Source organism: Cherax quadricarinatus, chromosome 71 (genome assembly GCF_038502225.1).
Source record: "Cherax quadricarinatus isolate ZL_2023a chromosome 71, ASM3850222v1, whole genome shotgun sequence".
Taxonomy (NCBI): domain Eukaryota; kingdom Metazoa; phylum Arthropoda; class Malacostraca; order Decapoda; family Parastacidae; genus Cherax; species Cherax quadricarinatus.
This window is the reverse complement of record NC_091362.1, coordinates 12,425,093-12,444,572: the sequence shown is the minus strand read 5'-3', so window position 1 is coordinate 12,444,572 and position 19,480 is coordinate 12,425,093. Positions and strand designations below refer to the sequence as shown.

The window sequence follows — 19,480 nt, the reverse complement described above, 5'->3', positions numbered from 1 at the left end:
TCCTTTTCTGGGGTTACTTCCCTTCTTCTTTTAATGCCACTAGGACCAGCTTCAGAGTCACTGGACTTCTGTCGCACAACATATCTGTCCATAGAGGTCTGTACCTCTCGTTCCTTTATGACTTTCCTAAAGTGGTTCGCAACACTGTCAGTGTACAGGTTGCCAACACGGCTTGCAACAGCTGTCTGAGGGTGATTTTCATCCATAAAGGTTTGCACTTTAAGCCACATTGCACAGATTTCCTTAATCTTTGAAGTAGGCAACTTCTTCAATTTCTCTCTCCCCTCCTCCGAAGCAGTTTCCTCAGGTGTGGCCTCTTGCTGTTGAAGATGATCTAGCAGCTCATCAGTGGTTAGTTCTTCATTGTCCTCCTCCACCAACTCTTCCACATCCTCCCCACTAACCTCCAACCCCAAGGACTTCCCCAATGCCACAATTGATTCCTCAACTGGCATACGCCTCTCAGGGTTCGCCTCAAATCCTTCAAAATCCCTTTGGTCTACACATTCTGGCCACAGTTTCTTCCAAGCAGAGTTCAAGGTCCTCTTAGTCACTCCCTCCCAAGCCTTACCTATAAGGTTTACACAATTGAGGATATTAAAGTGATCTCTCCAAAACTCTCTTAGAGTCAATTGAGTTTCTGAGGTCACTACAAAGCACCTTTCAGACAGAGCTTTTGTGTAGAGTTTTTTGAAGTTTGCAATGACCTGCTGGTCCATGGGCTGCAGGAGAGGAGTGGTATTAGGAGGCAAAAACTTGACCTTAATGAAGCTCATGTCTCCACAAAGTTGCTTTGCCGAGTCTGTAGGATGACCAGGGGCATTGTCTAACACCAGGAGGCACTTAAGGTCTAATTTCTTTTCAGTTAGGTAATTTTTCACATTGGGGGCAAATGCTTGGTGTAACCAGTCATAGAAAAAGTTCCTAGTGACCCATGCCTTACTGTTTGCCCTCCACAGCACACACAAATTAGCCTTGAGGATATTCTTTTGCCTGAACGCTCTTGGAGTTTCAGAGTAATACACTAATAAAGGCTTCACTTTGCAATCACCACTAGCATTGGCACACATTAACAGAGTAAGTCTGTCTTTCATAGGCTTATGTCCTGGGAGTGCCTTTTCCCCCTGAGTAATGTAGGTCCTGCTTGGCATTTTCTTCCAAAACAGGCCTGTTTCGTCACAATTAAACACTTGTTCAGGTTTCAGTCCTTCACTGTCTATGTACTCCTTGAATTCCTGCACATATTTTTCAGCTGCTTTGTGGTCCGAACTGGCAGCCTCACCATGCCTTATCACACCATGTATGCCACTACGCTTCTTAAATCTCTCAAACCAACCTTTGCTGGCCTTAAATTCAATCACATCATCATTAGTTGCAGGCATTTTTCTAATTAAATCCTCCTGCAACTTCCTAGCCTTTTCACTTATGATCGCTTGAGAGATGCTATCTGTTTTTCATTTATCCACACCAATAACAGTCTCTCAACATCTTCTATCACTTGCGATCTCTGTTTCGAAAACAAAGTTGCACCTTTGGCAAGAACAGCTTCCTTGATTGCCATTTTCTTGGACACAATAGTAGCGATGGTTGATTGGGGTTTACTATACAAAGTGGCCAGCTCGGAGACACACACTCCACTTTCATACTTAGCAATGATCTCTTTCTTCATCTCCCCAGTAATTCTCATCCTTATTCCTGTAGGGTTGGCACTAGAAGCTTTCTTGGGGCCCATGGTCACTTATTTTGCAGGTAAAATCACTAAAAACGCTGTAATAATACGAAATGTTCCGATTGTATGCTTGGATGTTACCGCGGAGGCTGGCTTGTAAACAATGTCACCGGCGGAACAAGTGAGACTGGCTCAGGCCGCTCATAGACGCGTCTCGGACGAATCGCGTTGAGCGAGTTTTTTAGCGGTATGCGAGGCAAAATTTTAGCGATAAAATGTATCGCTACGCGGATTTAACGTTATGTGATGCCAACGTTAGGTGGGGGCCCACTGTATATGATAATGTGAACTTGTTATCAGGCATTTTTTTTTTTTTTTTAACACACTGGCCGATTCCCACCAAGGCAGGGTGGCTCGAAAAAGAAAAACTTTCACCATCATTCACTCCATCACTGTCTTGCCAGAAGGGTGCTTTACACTACAGTTTTTAAACTGCAACATTAACACCCCTCCTTCAGAGTGCAGGCACTGTACTTCCCATCTCCAGGACTCAAGTCCGGCCTGCCGGTTTCCCTGAATCCCTTCATAAATGTTACTTTGCTCACACTCCAACAGCACGTCAAGTATTAAAAACCATTTGTCTCCATTCACTCCTATCAAACACGCTCACGCATGCCTCGCACACAAAACCTCCTTTACCCCCTCCCTCCAACCTTTCCTAAGCCAACCCCTACCCCGCCTTCCTTCCACTACAGACTGATACACTCTTGAAGTCATCCTGTTTTGCTCCATTCTCTTTACATGTCCGAACCACCTCAACAACCCTTCCTCAGCCCTCTGGACAACAGTTTTGACAATCCCGCACCTCCTCCTAACTTCCAAACTACGAATTCTCTGCATTATATTCGCACCACACATTGCCCTCAGACATGAGATCTCCACTGCCTCCAGCCTTCTCCTCGCTGCAACATTCATCACCCATGCTTCACACCCATACAGGAGCGTTGGTAAAACTGTACTCTCATACATTTCCCTCTTTGCTTCCAAGGACAAAGTTCTTTGTCTCCACAGACTCCTAAGTGCACCACTCACCCTTTTCCCCTCATCAATTCTGTGATTCACCTCATCTTTCATAGACCCAGCCGCTGACACGTCCACTCCCAAATATCCGAATAAATTCACGTCCTCCATGCTCTCTCCCTCCAATCTGATATCCAATCTTTCATCACCTAATCTTTTTGTTATCCTCATAACCTTACTCTTTCCTGTATTCACTTTCAATTTTCTTCTTTTACACACCCTACCAAATTCATCCACCAACCTCTGCAACTTCTCTTCAGAATCACCCAAGAGCACAGTGTCATCAGCAAAGGGCAACTGTGACAACTCCCACTTTATGTGCGATTCTTTATCTTTTAACTCCACACCTCTTGCCAAGACCCTCGCATTTACTTCTCTTAGAACCCCATCTATAAATATATTGAACAACCACGGTGACATCACACATCCTTGTCTAAGGCTTACTTTTACAGGGAAATAATCTCCCTCTTTCCTACACCCTCTAACTTGAGCCTCGCTATCCTCGTAAAAACTCTTCACTGCTTTCAGTAACCTACCTCCTATACCATACATCTGCAACATCTGCCACATTGCCCTCCTATCCACCCTGTCATACACCTTTTCCAAATCCATAAATGCCACAAAAACCTCTTTAGCCTTATCTAAATACTGTTCACTTATATGTTTCACTGTAAACACCTGGTCCACACACCCCCTACCTTTCCTAAAGCCTCCTTGTTCATCTGCTATCCTATTCTCCGTCTTACTCTTTCTTTCTTTCAATAACAACTCTACCATACACTTTACCAGGTATACTCAACAGACTTATCCCCCTATAATTTTTGCACACACTTTTGTCCCCTTTGCCTTTATACAAAGGAACTATGCATGCTCTCTGCCAATCCCTAGGTACCTTACCTCCTTCCATATATTTTTTAAATAATTGCACCAACCACTCCAAAACTATATCCCCACCTGCTTTTAACATTTCTATCTTTATCCCATCAATCCCAGCTGCCTTACCCCCTTTCATTCTACCTACTGCCTCACGAACTTCCCCCACACTCACAACTGGCTCTTCCTCACTCCTACAAGATGTTATTCTTCCTTGCCCTATACACGAAATCACAGCTTCCCTATCTTCATCAACATTCAACAATTCCTCAAAATATTCCCTCCATCTTCCCAATACCTCTAACTCTCCATTTAATAACTCTCCTCTCCTATTTTTAACTGACAAATCCATTTGTTCTCTAGACTTCCTTAACTTGTTAATCTCACTCCAAAACTTTCTTATTTTCAACAAAATTTGTTGATAACATCTCGCCCACTCTCTCATTTGCTCTCTTTTTACATTGCTTCACCACTCTTAACCTCTCTTTTTCTCCATATACTCTTCCCTCCTTGCATCACTTCTACTTCGTAAAAGCTTCTCATATGCTAACTTTTTCTCCCTTACTATTCTCTTTACATCATCACTCCACCAATCGCTCCTCTTCCCTCCCGCACCCACCTTCCTGTAACCACAAACTTCTGCTGAACACACTAACACTACATTTTTAAACCTACCATATACCTCTTCGAAAGTGAAAGTGAAAAATAAAGGCCAAGTTTCACTTTACAGTGATTCTCGCTTTTCAGCGGTAGCCCGGAACCTAACCTGCTGTGTAAGTGGGACTCTCCTGTACTGGTATCAGACCCTGATTTAAAATGAGCACATTCTCAAGTACATTGAACCCTCGGGTAATGCCATGAATCAGTTCCAGAGAGCTAGCCTTTAACTGATTTAGCCTTTAGTCAAATTAATTTTCCCCATAAGAAATAATGGAAATCCAATTAATCTGTTCCAGACACCCAAAAGTATTAAACAAAATCATTTTTTTTACATGAAATATACATTTCCCTACACAGAAAACAATGATACATGCACAATAAACAATAATGAAATGACACTTACCTTTATTGTAGACTTGTTGATGAGTGATGAAACGGATGGAGGGGAGAGGATGAAGGTGTTCTGTTGTTTGGAAGGGGAATCCCCTTCCATGAAGACTTCAGGTACCAAGTTCTTTTCTGAAGCTACCTCCCTTCTTTGTTTTTTAATGCCACTATGACGAGCTTGAGTCACTGGACCCATGTCGCACAAAATATTTGTCCAAAGAGCTCTGTTTCTTGTGTCCCTTTAAGATTTCCCTAAAATGGGACACGAGTGTCATTGTACATGTTGCCAATACGGCTTGCAACAGCTGTTTCAGAATAATATTCATCCATAAATGCTTGCAACTTTGTCCACATTGTACACATTTCCTTAATCTTTGACGAAGGCAACTTCCTCTGTCTCTCTTCCTCCTCCTCTGAAGCAAATTCCTGAGCTGTGATCTGTTGCTGTTGCACCTGAAGCTCTTGCAGCTCTGTAGTGGTTAGCTCTTCATTGTTGTCCTCCACCAACGATTCCACATCCTCGCCACTAACCTCCAACCCCATGGACTTCCCCAGTGCCATAATAGATTCCACAACTGGCAGAGTCTCCTGAGGGTTAGCCCCAAACCCTTCAAAATCCCTCTCTTGTACACATTCTGGCCACAATTTTCTCCAAGCAGAGTTCAAAGTCCTGCAAGTCACTCCCTCCCAAGCCTTACTTATAAGGTTTATGCAACTGAGGATACTGAAGTGAATTTTCCAGAATTCTCTTATGGTCAGTTCAGTGTCTGAGGTCGCTTCAAAGCTCTTTTGAAACACTGCTTTGGTGTACAGTTTTTTTTGAAGTTTGAAATGACCTGCTGGTCCATGGGCTGGAGGAGAGGAGTGGTATTAGGAAGCAAAAAACTTCACCTTGATGAAGCTCAACTCCCCCGCAATTTGCTCTTGTAAGTTGTGAGGATGAGCAGGAGCATTGTCCATTACCAGGAGGCACTCGAGTGACAATTTATTTTCCAGAAGGTACTTTTTCACAGAGGGACCAAACATGTCATAGAACCAGTCAAGGAAAATGTCCCTAGTGACCCATGCCTTACTGTTTGCTCTTCACATCACACACAATTTAGTCTTGATGACATAGTTTTTCTTGAAAACACTGGAAGTTTCAGAGTGATACACGAGTAAAGGCTTCACTTTGCAGTCCCCACTAGCATTACTACAAAACATTAGTGTTAGCCTGTCTTTCATAGGGTTGTGTCCTGGGAGTGTCTTTTTCCTCCAGAGTAATGTAGGTCCTGTTTGGCATTTTCTTCCAGAACAGGCTGTTTTGTCACAATTGAACACTTGTTGTTTTAATTTTTCAGTGTCTATGTACTCCTTAGTCATGCACATATTTTTCAGCCTCTTTTTTGTCAGAACTGGCAGCCTCACCATGCCTTATCACACTGTGTATGCCACTATGATTCTTAAATCTCTCAAACCAGCCTTTGCCAGCCTTAAATTCTTCAATAACAGCACTATTTGGAGGCATTTTCTTAATGAGATCATCATGCAACTTCCTTGCCTTTTTACATATTATTGACTAAGAAACACTATCCTGATAATTGTTTCTCATTTATCCACACCAACAACAGTCTCTCCACATTTTCAAGTATTTGCGATCTCTGTTTTGTAAGCATACTTGCACCTTTTGCAACAACAGCTTCCTTGGTTGCAATTTTGTTGGCCAAGATAGTGGTGATGGTTGAATGGGGCTTGTTATATAACCTTTCCAACTCTGAGATATGCACTCCACTCTCGTACTTTGCGATTACGTATCTCTTTAATTGAATAGTATTTCTTACCCTTTTTACCGCAGGGTTGGTATTAGAAGCTTTCTTGGGGCCCACGGTGGCTTATTTAGCAGTTACAAGCACTAAAAACAATGGAATAATACAAAATATATTGCATGTACGTGTGGAATCGTCCTCCTTGGCTTTGTAAACAATGGCACACTGGCTGTACATGGAGTCAGGCCCTTAACCCTTACCCGAGTTATTTGGCATTAGCCGAGCCAATATTTTTACGCCAAAGTGAGCCGTTATCCGGTTTTGACGCTAACCAATGACACCTTTACCTGAGGGTCCACTGCATTAGAATGCCCAGTTAATTTACTTGTTCATCATGCATAGTTTTATGTTCACATAATTCCATTTCCACACAAACTAATAAATTTATCTCCTTGCACATATGTCATGTTGTACCTTCTCACAATTTTCTATCACTCATTCAGGTCTTATGTGTGATGACCATTTTAGAAGTTTTGGGGCCAGGCTTTTAATCCTGATTTTCTGTTCATTCAGATTTTTGCTGTTGGTGGACCACCAATAGCAATAGCATGTAAAGTAAAAGGACACAAGTGCAACTAATGTGACATTTTTACTGTGGCAACGTTTTGCTCTCCAGGAGCTTTGTCAAGCTGTAACTGCTTGTCAAAACTCCTGGAGAGCGAAACGTTGCCACAATAAAAATGTCACATTAGTTGCACTTGCGTCCTTTTACTTTATATATTGTCGGTAATTCTACCAACATTATTACAATATCAATAGCACTTGGCAGGGATAGTGACCCAGCTTCTAACAAATCTCTACACTTGTTCTACCAATATTTCTGAATTCTAGTGGCAGCAGAGTGAATGGTCTTTGTACCCAGACATTGACAGTTTTTTTTTTTTTTGTACCCGTGGCTTCCCTGCTTTTCACTGGGGCTGTTTTGCACTTCTCCCACATCTCTTACCTTAGTACATTATGGTTTTGTGCTGATTTGTGACTTGGACTATGAATATCTATCATGTATAAATTTTCTCCCAGTCACTCCAAAGAGTTTATTCCAAGTACTCTGAGGCATTTCCAGTGGTTTAAACAATTAATTGACTCTAAGCAGGCAATACACAGTCTTGACACTTTTCCCCAACTGATATTTCCTGCCTTGAACAATCGACACCAAACAGTATTGTAAACGAGAGAGCACACGTGATTTGTATAGTGTTACCATAGGCATTACAGGTATTTTTCTTGAACTGATATTTCTCATTATCAACCCTGTTAATTTTCTGGTGTTTGCAGCATTTGTTTTATTGAGTTTTCTAAGTGATACAACATATGACTTGGTGGGAAATGGCCGATGTGTTAAAAACAATAAACTGACATTATGTACAAGTCTTTTATAGATTCTTTTAGTTCCCTGTGTTTTGTCTCGTATACTCTTTTTGAGTTCTTCAGTCTTTCAGTATTGAGCATAGTTATTTTCTATTGTCCATTGAAGACTTAGTTGACATCTGCTTACCCCTTTTCTGTCTTCTACTGAGGCACAACTTTTTCTTATTTTGGTATTGCTTTCAAAGGATTATATGAAGCTGTGGCTAGATATTTTTATCAATCTGCTGTGAGGGTGAGAAACAGTAAAGGTTCCAAGACCTTGCCTTGGATATTGAACATTTTGTTTTGCTTAGGCTAGATTTGGTTTTGTTTACTACTACTACTACTACTGTTAGCATTCTGTAGTTTAGAAAAATTAATATACATCTTCTTACTGGCCCCACCGCTTCACTGATTGCCACTAGGTCCACTAGATGCATATAAGTCTGTCTGTATGTGGGGGGTTGTGGTTATGTAGGCGGGGTTATGGGGGAGTGGAAATTAGTTGGGGTTGTGTGTGTGTGGAGATGGGGTGGGAGGATGAATGTTTGTGTGTGTTGGGGATGCTAATATACTTCCAAGTACTGTTTTTGGTACAATAATGCTGTCTTCTATCTTTCATTTAACATTTAGAAGATTCAGATCTCCAGGGAATATGTTTGATGTAGGCTCTTATCTCTGGTGAATTCCTCTACCATTGCTGATGGTCACTTGTATATATTGCACTTGTCCTTTTACTTTACACTTGTATATAGGAATAATTACCAGATTCTTGTTTTCACTTCAATCCTAATAATTATAATGTATCATTGATGATTTCAGCAGTTCTCTGTGTAAGTGTACAGACATCACAATTCTGAAATACATAATCCCCACTCATCTTTTATAGTGTTGGTACAGTACATAAGAACATAAAGAAGGAACACTGCAGCAGGCCTATTGACCCATGCAAAGCAGGTCCATGCCCCACCCACCCACCCACCCACAGATTAGCTCAATGACCCACCTAGTCAGGTCACTTCCACTTATGGAAGGAGCAAGGCATCAGACTTAGCACAAGCTAGTCAGGTCCAACGCACGCCCACCAACACCCACTCGTGTATTTATCTAACCTATTTTTAAAACTACACAACGTTTTAGCCAATATAACTGTACTCGGGAGTTTGTTCCACTCATCCACAACTCCATTACCAAACCAGTGCTGACTCTTAAATATCTAAATACATTCACTTCCTCCATACTTCCTCCAATCTGATAACCAGTTTTGCATAACCATCAGGCATAGGTCATTATATGTGAGGTCTTGAGGGTCATGAAGTTCTTCAGTGAAATCATCACAAACTTAGTTTTGTAGGGAGGCTAATGTGTCATTACAGCCCAAATGCAATTGCCAACATAAATAATGTTGGCAGTTGCATAGAAATAAGGCTAGTTTACTAACCCACCTTGAATCTGAAGCATTTTGGGTGGTGTTGTGGGAGCATTGCATCAAGAGGAATCACTTTCAAGGAGGACTTCAAAGATGTTGAGAGGTTTGTACTCTGGCATTCAATGGCTAATCTGTGTGAATATAAGATTTGACTAGTTAAGGTCCAAGTCTGGCCATGATGATGATCAGGTTGTCTCCTTTGTGTGGGTTATTTGTGTATTGTTCCAGTCGTGGTATTGTGCCTTTATCATTATTTGACATGCTGGTGGAAAGTGAGAAATCATAGTACGTACATAATATGGGAGCACCAAAGAATTCAAGTAAATTAAGTAAAAGTAGTTGAAAAAGTATTTTGTACATGTGAGTATTCATGTATCAAAGCAACTCTGGGACACAGCTTAGACAAGCTTGAGTTTTGGGATATGTGAAAAACAGTGGAAAGCAGAGGGAGTGGAGTGATGTGTGAGGGGGGGGTCACTACTGGTAAATTTTTATTGTTTGGGTATCCTTTCTAGGTGGGATAGGATGCAGTTAAGATTACATGAATGCTACCCCTTATTTGAACATTTCAAGAAATATTCAAAAGGTGATGTGTGTTCTAAGGTTGTACTTAATCTTTTTTTTTTTTTTTCTTCCTTCAACAAACCAGCCATTTCCCACCATGGCAGGGTGACCTAAAAAGAAAAATGAAAGGTTCTCTTTTTTAAATTTAGTAATGTATACAGGAGAAACGGTTCCTAGCCCCTTGCTCCTGACATTTTAGTCGCCTCTTACAACACGCATGGCGGAAGAATTCTGTTCCACGTCCCCATGGAGATACTTAATATTTTATATACTTTATTTTTTTCAGGTGGATGGAAAGACCATAAAGGCACAAATTTGGGACACTGCAGGACAGGAGAGGTATCGAGCCATCACGTCAGCCTACTATAGGGGAGCTGTAGGTGCTCTCTTGGTGTATGACATTGCCAAATTGCTCACATATACCAATGTAGAACGTTGGCTGAAAGAACTTAGAGATCATGCTGATCAAAATATTGTCATCATGCTTGTAGGTAAGTTATTAAACTTATTTCAGTTCATTTAGCTATCTATATATAGTATACATACCTACCTACAATACACCATTCTCACTAAGCAGCAGGTCAGAAAGTTTAGTGTTCTCCAAGCATTTTTGTTCTTATGCCATTGTAAATATGCTGCTTTTTTTTTTATCTATGACGAGGTCAACGAGGTTCTGACAAGAGCTTTGGTAAGATGGGGGAGGAAGGAGGATGGGTAAGGATGGAATGTTAGAAAGGTTTGGGAGGGTGGAGGGGTAGGTGGGGTTTTAGAGATAAGTGGCCTATCCACTTTGGTGCAATTTAAATATGCGTGTGTGTATGTCGAGTAATTCATGGAGAGGTTGACTTCATGAGACAGGTATACCTCCTGCCCATCAATTGCACACTGTTATATTGTATGTATACCAGTGTGCCACTGAATTGGAAGGATGCATACTGTTTGACAGGGATATGTAATGTCACCATGGTTGTTAATATATTTATAGATAGGGTTGTAAAAAGTAAATTCTAGGGTGTTCGGGAGTGGGGTGGGATTAAATTATGGGGAATCAAATACAAAATGGAAGTTGACAAAGTTACTTTTTGCTGATGATACTGTGCTTATGGGAGATTCCAAAGAAAAGTTACAAAGGTTAGTGGACGAGTTTGGGAGGGTGTGTAAAGGTAGAAAGTTGAAAGTGAGCATAGATAAGAGTAAGGTGATGAGGGTATCAGATGATTTAGATAAAGAAAAATTAAATATCACATTGGAGAGGAGGAGTATGGAAGAAGTGAATGTTTTCATATATTTGGGAGTTGACTTGTCAGCAGATGGGTTTATGAAGGATGAGGTTAACCATAGAATTGATGAAGAAAAAAGGGTGAGTGGTGTGTTGTGGTGTCTGTGGAGACAAAAAAAAAAGTTATCCATGGAGGCAAAGAAGGGAATGTATGAAAGTATAGTGATACCAACACTTATATGGGTGTGAAGTTTGGGTTGTAAATGCTGCAGCGAGTGGGCAATTGGAGGCAGTGGAAATGTCCTGTCTAAAGGCAATTTTTTTTGAGGCAGGGTGACCCAAAAAGAAAGAAAAAATCCCCAAAAAGAAAATACTTTCATCATCATTCAACACTTTCACCTCGCTCACACATAATCACTGTTTTTGCAGAGGTGCTCAGAACACAACAGTTTAGAAGCATATACGTATAAAGATACACAACATATCCCTCCAAACCGCTAATATACCGAACCCCTCCTTTGGAGTGAGGGGTTCGGGATATTAGCGGTTTGGAGGGATATGTGGTGTAAATATTATGCAGAGAATTCAGTGTGTGGAAATTAGAAGGAGGTGTAGAATTACTAAAAGTATTAGTCAGGGCTGAAGAGGGGTTGTTGAGGTGGTTTGGTCATTTTGAGAGAATGGATCAAAGTAGAATGACTTGGAGAGCATATAAATCTGTTGGGGAAGGAAGGCAGGGTTGGGGTCATCCTCAAAAAGGTTGGAGGGAGGGGTAAAGGAGGTTTTGTGGGTGAGGGGCTTGGACTTCCAGCAAGCATGTGTGAGCGTGTTAGATAGGAGTGAATGGAGACGAATGGTATTTGGGACCTGACGAGCTGTTGGGGTGTGAGCGGGGTAATATTTAGTGAAGGGATTCAAGGAAACCGGTTATTTTTATATAGCCGGACTTGAGTACTGGAAATGAGAAGTACAATGCCTGCCCTTTAAAGGAGGGGTTTGGGATATTGGCAGTTTGGAGGGGTATGTTATATATGCTTCTAAACTGTTGTATCTGGGTGCCTCTGCAAAGACAGTGATTGTATGAGTGAGATGAAAGTGTTGAATGATAAAAGTATTTTCTTTTCAAGGATTTTTTTCTTTTTTGGGTCACCCTGCCTCGGTGGGAGACAGCCGACTTGTTGAAAAAAAAAAGGCTTAGTTAATCATTGCATATTCATTTTGCAGGTAACAAATCAGACTTGCGCCATTTACGGTCGGTGCCCACAGAGGAAGCCAAGGCATTTGCCGAGAAAGAGGGATTGTCCTTTATTGAAACTTCAGCGTTGGACTCCACCAATGTTGAGACAGCCTTCCATAACATCCTCACAGGTATGAGAGGCATTGGATTTTCAGCAAACAGGTGCTGCTTTAGCCTTTTATTGTTCATTGTTATTAGATGTGTCCATTAGAGTCCCATGACTGCCACTGATTGCATCTCTACTTTTTAGCTTTTCTGATTGCCTCTAAATTTTGGTGATTTTTTTTTTTTATGTTCATTGCTTAAGAACTTTTATATCTAATCGTAATACTAGTAAGGTTTCCCGTCTTTATTGTGTAAGGCATTTACTTAGACCTTTTTTATGCATATTTATTATTTTAGTCCAGCTGTGTTAAGATTTATAGTGGACTCTCACATATCACATTTCTGAAAAATGTATGGGGAAAAGAGGGTTATGCTCTTGGTTTTGTAAAAAAAAAAAAAAATTGATTCTTCAAAATTACAAGGTTTTGATATCTTACATTGTAGTTTTCATTACTTAGTGATCTAAAAATGGTTTGTGGAGAAGGTTGATATGGCCCTACTAGGCACAGGTAGATGCAGTGAAGTTATAGTCAAAACATACAATACATGTATCAGGTACAGTTATGTAACAGAATTTGTTTCTTGGCATAAATTCTGGCTGTTGGTGCATTGTAGTGTCTGTGAAAAGGGTTGCTGTGGCCTACTGGGCTAAGGTGGATGACTGTGATTCTTGGGCTTCAGATACACACTCCTCATTAGACTTGATTTTTTTTTTCTCACTGTCTCCCTCCAAGGTAGGGTGACTGAAAATGAAGAAATTCTTTCACTGTCATTCACTCAGTCGCTGTGTTGCCAGAAGTCTGCTGATGACAGTTCAGATGACCTGAATTGCAGCATCACTACCCCTCATTCAGAGTGATGTCACTGTACCTCTAACTTCCAAGTATGGCAAACCAGTTTACCCTGAAGCCTTTCATAAATGTTAACCAACTCATACTCCAACAGCACCTCAAATCATAAAAGCCACTTGCCTCCACTTCTAACACACTTGCCTAAGCCTGTTGGATGTCCAAGTCCCTAGTAGAGAATTGCACACTTTAAAATAGTTAACCCTTTGACGGTTTCGGTCATATATATACGTCTTATGAGCCAATGTGTTTGACGTATATATAGTGGACCCCTGAGTTTCGTCGGCATTGACTTTCGTGAAATCCGACTTTCGGCATGTTTTTTCGGCAAAATTTAGCCTCGCGGTTCGTGATTGGACTCGTGATTCAGTGACCATCCGGTACCCATCCGCTCGTCACAGCGCACATTCACACTCAGTGTGCCATTGTTTACTAGCACGTGACCATCACCCCGCGGGTTCATGCAATACATTTCATAATAATCCATTGTTTTTTGTGCTTGCAACTGCTAAATAAGTCACCATGGGCCCAAGGAAAGCTAGTGCAAGCCCTTTGGTAAAGAAAGCGAGGAACACGATCGAATTCAAGAAGGAAATTATTGAAAAATATGAGAGCGGAGTGCATGTTACAGAACTTGCCAGGATGTGTGGCAAACCCCATTCAACCATCACTTCGATTGTGGCGAAGGGAAAGGAAATAAAGTGTGCTGTTGTTGCAAAAGGGGTAGATATGCTGACAAAAAAGAGATCGCAAAGGTTATTGTTGGTGTGGATTACCCAAAAACAGTTAGCAGGAGATAGTATTATGCAGTCGATAATATGTGAAAAGGCAAGGCAGTTGCATGACGATCTCGTAAAGAAAATGCCTGCAGTGAGTGGTGATGCTTGTGATTTAAAGGCCAGCAAAGGTTGGTTTGAGAGATTTAAGAAGCGTAGTGGCATTCAGTGTGATAAGGCATGGTGAGGCTGCCAGTTCTGACAAAAAAGCAGCTGAGAAGTTTGTACAGGAGTTTAAGGAGTGCATAGACACTGGAGAATTCAAACCCCAACAAGTGTTTAATTGTGACGAAACAGGCCTCTTTTGGAAGAAAATGCCAAAGAGGACCTACATCACGCAGGAGGAAACGGCACTCCCAGGACACAAGCCTATGAAGGATAGACTTACTCTCATGTTTTGTAGTAATGCTAGTGGGGATTGCAAAGTGAAGCCTTTACTGGTGTATCACTCTGAAAATCCCAGAGTATTCAAGAAAAAAAGTGTCACCAAGAGTAATTTGTGTGATGAGGAAGGCTAACAATAAGGCATGGGTCACAAGGGGAATTTTCCTAGACTGGTTTAATGAAGTGTTTGGCCCCAGTGTGAAGATTTTTTTTTTTTTTTTTACACAGGGTTTGACAAGGTTAAGGATCCCTAGCTTTATTGACAAGCTATTTACAGGTTAAGGATTCCTAACTTTATTGGCAAGCTAAGAGCTGTTACCTACATAAGCTCATTTGAAAGCATTTTTATTGTTATGAGACATACAAGTAGGGAACAGGATGAAGTTGGAGCCATCTGTGGGCCAGCATTTTCATTTGATCAACTGACTTTATCTCGTTGACATCATTATGCTGTACGAATGTGTTCCATACTCGAGTCATCCTGGGTATGTATGATCTCAGATGGAGTGATGTTCTGGAGAAGGGTACAGCCAGAGTGAAGTTGCTGCTTTCTGCCCGTCTTGTGGCATAAAAGCTTGTTTCACGCTGTCCTCGAAGTGGATCCAAGTGTGGTATTTTGACAATATTGGCCTTGTACATAACAGTAAGGCCACCCACATCCCTCCTATGTTGAAGGCTCTGCTGAAATGACAGATCTATCCAGGATGGGTCCAGGCGAGAGATGAGACGTCTTGCTCTGTTCTCTACTCTGTCAAGCAGTCGCAGATGAGGGGGGGGGGGCAGGCAAACCAAGAAAGTGGAGCATACTCAAGGTGTGAGCGTACTTGTGCCTCGTACAGGATCTTGCAACCCTTACTGTCAAGCAGATGCGAGATACGGCGGAGTGCTGTAAGCTTCCTGGCTGCCTTGTTTGCAAGATTTGCAACATGGTTCTTCATGGTTAGTTTGGAGTTAAATTTCACCCCAAGGATATCAACTTCTTCTCCAGGTGCCAACACCCTCCCATTCATCCTTACTACTGCACCAGCATTACCATCATGGTGCCTAGAGACGATCATCATTTGTGTTTTCTCAGGTGCAAATGTTACTTGCCATCTATTTCCCCAAGCTGATGTAGCTCTCAGCTGGTGATTGATGTAGCTTAGAGCAGCTGGCATTTCTTGTCTTGGATAAGTGAATGTCAGTGTATAGTCGTCTGCATATGCATGTGATTCTGGGATGAGACGAAGAAGGTCGTTGAAGTAGACATTCCATAACAATGAACCCAGCACGCTTCCTTGTGGAACACTTGCCCCAATAGGATGTCTTGCTGATTCCGTTCCATTGAGAACTACACTTAGAGATCTACCATGAAGGTAATCACTGAGGAGACATAGCGTAGAGCCTGCAATTCCCAGTGCTTGAAGTTTTGCTAAGAGGCCCTGGTGCCACACCCGGTCAAAAGCACCAGCAATGTCCAGTGCTACCACACAGCTGACTTTGGATTCATCCAGTGACTGGTGCCACTTAGTGGAGAGGTTTAACAGATCAGCAGCAGAGTAACCTTTCCTGAAGCCATATTGACGATCACAAAGTAGTGAGTGGTAGTCAAAAAACTGTCATTTGTCTTGAGATTATTGTCTCAAGGATCTTACCAGTGATTGACAGGAGTGACACTGGTCTGTAGTTGCTGATTTCTGCTCTGCTCTTCTTTTTGTGAACAGGGACTACATTTGTCTCTTTCCATAGAGAGGGCCATTTACACTGTATTAGGCAGTGCTGAAAGATGCGAGTTAGAGGTGCTGCTAGCTGGTCTGTACATCTTCTCAACAATCTTGGGCTCAACTTGTCTGGGCCCACAGCCTTTTCTTGGTCAAGCGATTTAAGAAGGAAATGCACCTCCTCCTGCCTTATTGTCACCACTGACAGTTTTGAAACAGTTCTTGCAGCTAGCCAAGGAGGGTCCCTTGCTGGATCAGGAACTTGCATTTTGGTAGCAAAGTGTTCAGCAAAGAGGTCCGCCTTCTCTTGACTACTAGTAGAGGTGGTCCCATCCTGTCGATTTAGAGGTGGAATAAGTTCATCAGGCAGATAACCTTGTCTGTCCTTGACCAGGGACCACCAGGTTTTGGAGCCTACCCTACCTGATGCTAGCTTTCTTTTAGTGTCCACCTCCCATTTAGCAATGGCCCACTTTTGAACGTCACCCATATGCCTACAGGCTTGAGTGTGCAAGTTCCTGTTATAGGTGGTAGGATGTCTCTCATACCTTCGCCATGCTTTGTACTTAGCAGTAGCAGCCTCTCTACAACGAAAGCCAAACCAAGGCTGATCTGTAGGCTTCGTCACATATTGCCGATGAGGAATGTGTTCTTGTTGTAGATTAAGGATGTGTCCAGTGAAGGCTTTCACTTGGTTGTCAACATCCCCTTGGAGAAGAGCATTCCAATCGGTGGTGGCGAGCTCAGAGCAAAGGGCTGGCCAATTACCTCTTTCCCATAGCCAGGTTGTGCGTGTGGACTCCTCACCTCGTTCTGTTGGGATCATAAGTGTCGTAAAAACAGCCTTGTGGTCAGACGATCCAACGTAGCCGAGGGGTTGACAAGTGGCTATGCCTTCTGCCAGATCACTCACTACTGGGTCAAGGGAGGAGCCAGAGATATGAGTAGGGAAATCAACAAAGTTTCTCATGTCAAACACTGCAAGGTCATCAAAGTCCCTCTGTATAAGGTGCTGGTTGAGGTCACCAACAATTATAATATGTTGACAGTTGTGTTGTAGCAGAAGGGAGTCAATATTTTCCATTAGGAAGTTGATGGGGTCTGCATGTTGCCACTGAGGTCTGTACATTGCACATGCTAGTATAGAGGTACTAGTGTTTATACAGAGCTTGAAGAACATCATTTCAAGATGTGTAGGGGTAGCAATATCAATGTGCTGGGCATGAACACTTTTAGAGAAGCACACAGCAACACCTCCTCCTTGCCCTTGCCTGTCTCTTCTCATCCATGAGGTGTAGCCAGCAATTCTTGCAAAATTTTCTAGAGTCCTGTCATCCAAAAATGTTTCAACAACAGCTATCATGTCGGGACGTCGAGTGTTCACAAAACTATGTGTGAGCTCTCCAACATTAGTAATGAAACCTCTAATGTTGGCCGACAGGATGCTGATAGACTGGCTCCTCATGATGAAGTGGTCAGCTCTCTCTCGCTCTCTCTCGCTCTCTCTCGCTCGCTCTCGCTCGCTCGCTCTCGCTCTCTCTCGCTCTCGCTCTCTCTCGCTCTCTCTCGCTCTCTCTCGCTCTCTCTCGCTCTCTCTCGCTCTCTCTCGCTCTCTCTCGCTCTCTCTCGCTCTCTCTCGCTCTCTCTCGCTCTCTCTCGCTCTCTCTCGCTCTCTCTCGCTCTCTCTCGCTCTCTCTCGCTCTCTCTCTCTCTCTCGCTCTCTCTCTCTCTCTCGCGCTCTCTCTCGCGCGCTCTCTCTCTCGCGCTCTCTCTCTCGCGCTCTCTCTCTCTCTCTCGCGCTCTCTCTCTCTCGCGCTCTCTCTCTCTCTCGCGCTCTCTCTCTCTCGCGCTCTCTCTCTCTCTCTCGCGCTCTCTCTCTCTCGCGCGCGCTCTCGCTCTCTCTCGCTCTCTCGCTCTCTCTCGCTCTCTCTCGCTCTCGCTCTCTCTCGCTCTCTCTCTCTCTCGCTCTCTCTCGCTCTCTCTTTTCTCCCCCCTCCCTCCAACAAACCGGCCGTATCCCACCAAGGCGGGGTGGCCCAAAAAGAAAAACGAAAGTTTCTCTCTTTAAATTTAGTAAAGTGTGAAGAAATACCTTCTGGAAAATAAATTGCCACTCAAGTGCCTCCTGGTAATGGACATTGCTCCTGTTCATCCTCCAGACTTTGAAGAGCAAGTAGTGGAGGAGTTTAGTTTCATCACAGTGAAGTTCTTCCCCCTAATACAACTCCTCTCATCCAGCCCATGGACCGGTAGGTCATTTCAAACTTCAAAAAACTGTACACCAAAGCAGTGTTTCAAAAGTGCTTTGAAGTGACCTCAGACACTGAATTGACCCTAAGAGAGTTCTGGAAAGATAACTTCAATATTCTCACTTGCATAAACCTTATATGAAAGGCTTGGGAAGGAGTGACTTGCAAAACTTTGAATTCTGCTTTTAGAAAATTGTGGCCAGAATGTGTACAAGAGAGGGATTTTGAAGGGTTTAGGGGCTGACCCTAAGGAACCTATGCCAGTTGTGGGATCTATTGTGGCATTGGGGAAGTCCCTGGGGTTGGTGGTGAGGATGTGGATGAGTTGGTGGAGGACCACAGGGAAGAGCTAACCACTGAAGAGCTGCAAGAGCTTCATCTGCAACAGCAAGAGATCATAGCTCAGGAAATTGCTGCAGAGGAGGAGGAAGAGAGATGGAGGAAAGTGCCTTCTTCAAAGATTAAGAACATTTGTGCAAAGTGGACTGAAGTGCAAACATTTATGGATGAACTTCACCCTAACAAAGCTATTGCAGGCCATATTGGCAACATGTACAATGACAGTGTTGTGTCCCACTTCAGACAAATCTTAAAGAAACGCCAGAAACAGAGCTATCTGGACAGATATTTTGTGCGACAGGGGTCCAGTGACTCTCAAGTTGTTCCCAGTGTCTTTAAAAAACAAAGAAGGGAAGTAACCCCAAATAAGGACTTGGTACCTGAAGTTCTAATGGAAGGAGATTCTCCTTCCAAACTAGTGTACATCTTCCTCCTATCCCCTCCTCCCGTCTTCCATCCACCCAGAAGTTTTCAGTAAAGGTAAATGTAATGTTATTTTTTATATGTATGTACTTGATTTCTCATTGTTTTCAGAATGTAAATCTTTATTTAATTTGAAAAAAAAAAATTATTTTAATATTTTTTTGTCTGGAACGGATTAATTTTATTTCCATTATTTCTTATGGGGAAAATGGTTTTGCCATTCAGCAATTTCAACATTCAGCAGACTCTCTGGAATGGATTAATCGTGAAACTCAGGGGTCCACTGTATACTCAAAAATTCTAGTGGCTTCAAATCAAGCAGGAGAAAGCTGGTAGGCCTACATGTGAGAGAATGGGTCTGTGTGGTCAGTGTGCACTGTATAAAA

At 42.4% G+C, this 19,480-nt stretch overlaps 1 protein-coding gene across 8 annotated transcripts in view; it reads left to right on the top strand.

Moving 5' to 3' along the window:
* The window catches only part of LOC128700300 (ras-related protein Rab-11A), an 86,937-nt gene that overhangs the window by 41,318 nt on the left and 26,139 nt on the right, over nt 1-19,480 (top strand). For all 8 annotated transcript variants that reach the window (XM_053793382.2, XM_053793388.2, XM_053793384.2 and 5 more), the window contains 2 exons: nt 10,101-10,305; nt 12,258-12,401. In XM_053793382.2, coding sequence (XP_053649357.1) covers nt 10,101-10,305; nt 12,258-12,401 — 349 coding nt within the window. The remainder of the gene's footprint in view (nt 1-10,100; nt 10,306-12,257; nt 12,402-19,480) is intronic.